General features: G+C 44.1%; 1 protein-coding gene across 1 annotated transcript in view; it reads left to right on the forward strand.

Annotated features, from left to right (window-relative positions):
- The first annotated feature begins 941 nt into the window (after positions 1 to 941).
- The window catches only part of TMEM143 (transmembrane protein 143), a 12936-nt gene continuing 9899 nt past the window's right edge, over positions 942 to 3978 (forward strand). Inside the window, 2 exon segments of the mRNA XM_015414410.1 lie at positions 942 to 1122; positions 1634 to 1829. Of these exon segments, the coding sequence (XP_015269896.1) occupies positions 1635 to 1829 (195 nt within the window). The 5' untranslated portion in view covers positions 942 to 1122; position 1634.

Here is a 3978-nt window from a genome sequence, read left to right on the forward strand (position 1 = left end):
AGGCAAAGCAGACTACACACTAGTATCAGACTAACCGTTACGCCAAGATTTTTGGTACTAGAAATAGTTCCAGGTAGCTAGCGATGTTTATGCAGCACAAAAGCAAGATTCGAGTCCAATAGTACCTTGCTTGGTACTAGAGAGTTGACCTTTTGAGCCTTGCTTCCCAGTTACGGATAAAGGTGAAGGCGCAAGTTACTATAGGACCATAAACACACGCATACCGGCCACCTTTCCTTTGCAGTTATTTCTGACAGCAAACGACCTTCTCCCTCACAAACGCCCTTTGAGGCTTCGTTTTTTCCCGCCTTTCAGAGGTCTGTACGCCCCACACAAAGTAGGAAGAGAAAGAAAAACGTGTGAGAGAATTCGATGCCTGATTGGCTGGGCCAGGAGGCCACGCCCCCCCTTTCTAGCACTCGCGCTCAGAGAGGCGGTTGGAAATGACAGTTGGGCTAAGAAGGTAGGGCGCCGCGATCCCAAAGTTGTGCGCGCGTGCAAACCGAACACAGCGGCCTAAAATACGCGCCTGCGCGTTTCTTACGCCTGTTCATAAAGAGGGATAGGTCGTGTGTCGGTCCGTGAAAGCGACATTTATTTTACAGAATTTATAGTCCTTTCCCAGAAAGACTAAAGAAAACAATATTCTCTGGGTGTGAAGTGTTCCTTCGTCCGCACGCAAAATATACCACAGAGTAGAAAAACGCTAGACTGGCATGCAGGCGGAAATTCCGATCAAAAAAATGAAAGGAACCGTCCTCCTCTAAGGACGCTCTGAGTCAGAACATCTCTATGGTGAAACCGTTATATCGCTTTTGATTGGACGTCAGACGGTAGGGAAAACTTTTTCGGTTGTAAGCCGGAAACATTCATAGAAACGACGATGGTGTACGACATAGTCTCTCTCTCTCCACCTTTAACTAGAAACCGGTTTTACCGATCTTAGCGATAGAAACGCGCTTCGCGAGCACGCTACGTGGCGGCGAATAGGGCAGAAGCTGAAGCATGAGTGCGCCTGCGGAAAAGAAAGCCCCGCCCCCGAGAATGCATAAGTAGCTGTAAAAACGAAAGGCTGGTAGAGACGTACGCATGCGTAGTAGTGTCAATGTCAGTTCTCTAAAGGTTAGAGCTCATTGCTTTGCATGCTGGCTTTGCCCCTTACGCTGCCTCTGTTTTAAGCTGGCTACAAAAGAAGCTTAATTTATTATGAAACATGGAGAGGAAACAACTGTTTAGATAAAATTTGTGCAGACGTCGTGTAGAGTGGCGATGTCTGGTATTTAACATAATTTCAGCCAACACTTGTGTCCACGATTGATTTTTGACCCTATTCTATTGGCCTAATTTAATCTGGGTTAAATCCATGTAAACTAGTAGACTTGATCCAATGGTGCAGAATTGCTTCATGCTGGTCCAGGTGCTAATCACCAGCAGCCTTTCCAGTGGTGGATTTTGGTCTCCTTGGCTCAGCTAAGCCTTTGATAGCCATTTTGAAAAGACACTGCTTTAGTTCTCCTGGCCATGGTATGCATCGCCTCTACCATGCTAACAACATAAGGGATCCATTAGAAGAACAGTTGAAGGTGAATTTTGCTGGTTGTTGTATTGATTGAGGATCTTTGAACTCTCCTAGAATGCTGTATATGGCAAGGTTAATCCTAAAGGCTGGGGTTACAGGCTTGCCATCCCGCGGCAAAGCCTCCCTAGCTGCTAAAATGGTGCAATACCGGAAGATGCGGAAACCAAGACAACCACAGAACTGGACAGTGGATTATCGGGAGCGATACATCCCCTTTTCCAAGGAGCAGCTTGTTAATACCCTACTAAAGGTATCATTGTTGCTGCGTTTGGGTTCCAAAATTTTGTGATCATGTTGTGCAAGCACAAAATGTGGTATCCTCCGAATCTTGCCTTCTGGGTTAGTTTTTTTTTAAAGTATTTTTAACCCGTAATATTAGATGTGTGAGAGCAGTGCTTTGTTAAGTCTCAAAAATTGGAGGCAGGGCTGAGTAGGATTTCTGGTGGTCAGGAATTATACCTCCATGCCCCTTCCTACAGGTTTTTGTTGTTCAGTCATACAGTTGAGTCCAACTCTTTGCGACCCCATGGACCACATAACGCCAGGCCCTCCTGTCTTCTGTCACGCTCCAGAGTTTGCCTAATTTCATGTTCGTTGCATCGGGTGGCATATACAAAACTAGTGAGAGAAAGTAAATGAATTTTGACATACATACTTTGCTTAATTGATACACGTCACAGAATTCCCAGAGCTTGGTTATTTTGCTGTAGAATCGTCTATTTCTGCCTTTAGCAAGGAATATACAGAGTGTTATAGTTGAGAACCAGTTTGATGTAATGGTTAGGAGCGCAGACTCTAATCTGGGAGAACTGGGTTTGATTCCCCACTCCTTCACACGTAACTGCTGGTGTGATCTTTGGGTCAATTACAAGTTCTTTCAGAATTGTTCTCTCAGGGGCAGTTCTCCAGAGAGCTCTCAGCCCCACATACCTCATAGGGTCTCTGTTGTGGGGAGGGGAAGGGAAAGGGGTTGTAAACTGCTCTGAGACTCCTTTGGGTAGTGAAGGATGGGGTATAAATCCAATCTCTTATTTTCTCTATAGCCACTCACATCCTGAGGCAGCTGCGTTGCAATGCACAGTGTGACAGCCAGAAGGACCAGTGTAGTGTAGGAATTAGAGTGTTGGGCAAGGATCTGGATGGCGGGGAAGCTTTCTGGGTGACATTTGGCCAGTCACTCTCTCCTTCCCTAATCTGTCTCGCAGGGTGGTTGTTGAGAAGATAAAACCAGGTTAGAATCCCCACTCTAAGGTGGGGAAGCTTTCTGGGTGACATTAGGCCAGTCACTCTCTCCTTCCCTAATCTATCTCGCAGGGTGGTTGTTGAGAAGATAAAATGGATTTGAGAAGAACAATGCTGTTAGCCACTTGGGGTCCCTGCTAGGGAGAAAAGTAGGGTATAAATACCTAAGTGATATAACAACAACTCTTTAATGCTTAGTGGTACAAATGGCAAGGTGATGCATAGCATAGTAAGGTCTCCATTAGGTAGCCAAAGCAAAGGTGAGGGATGAGCTCAAATACTGAAGGACTGTAACTCCGCGATAAAACATAGATGAAGGCTCTATTTTCAGTTATCAGAATCTCTAATTAAAGGATCTGTTGCAAGTGCTAGGGAGAGACCCAGAGTCTTGCCTAAATCCTAGATCACCCCATCAGTGTCATGCTGGTGATGTGACATCACTTTCAGGTATTTGCCAGAAGTGATGCTGCTTCACTGGCACAGTGGCATTTAAAAAAAATTCTCCCATTAGCCCTCAGCAGATGCCTGGGCAATGAATAGGAAGCAAGTGACGTCTCCCTATTGGCATGGGGGAGGGAGGATTTTTATAAAACGCAAAAGTATAAATGGCTTAGTTTTCTGTAATCTGAATTCTGAATACGTCTAATAGAGAGAGAGAACTGTAAACTGCTGCCTTCCTATGCTACTCTAGCACATACGTGTTAGATTTTGCCAGTAGAAAGGTAGGGAAAAATAAAAGTTGAAAATCAAAATTGCAGTTTTTCTAGTAAATAAAAGGAAGTGTGTAGTTCGAACACCAGCAGTCTTTTTTTAAACATTTTTTTTATTTTATCACAAGCAAACATACAAAAAAACACACAAACATATATTACATACAAATTGTGGGGCAGCAGTCTCATCAAGATTGCTAGCATATTTGGCTATCAAGTGAAGCTTCATCACACTGAACTCTTAACTAGTAGATTATCATTGTACACCTTACTGCAAATTAACTGTGGACAAAATTAGTCATATACAAACATATCCCTGAAAATCTGCTGTATGTCTGCTTCATGCACAGGAATAATTGTCTAATGCCTTCATGCACAGGAATAATTGTCTAATGCAGGGGCCCCCAACCTTTTTGAGCTTGTGGGCACCTTTGGAATTCTGACACC

This window comes from Gekko japonicus, unplaced genomic scaffold (assembly GCF_001447785.1).
Source record: "Gekko japonicus isolate JY-2015 unplaced genomic scaffold, Gekko_japonicus_V1.1 scaffold243, whole genome shotgun sequence".
Lineage (NCBI taxonomy): Eukaryota > Metazoa > Chordata > Lepidosauria > Squamata > Gekkonidae > Gekko > Gekko japonicus.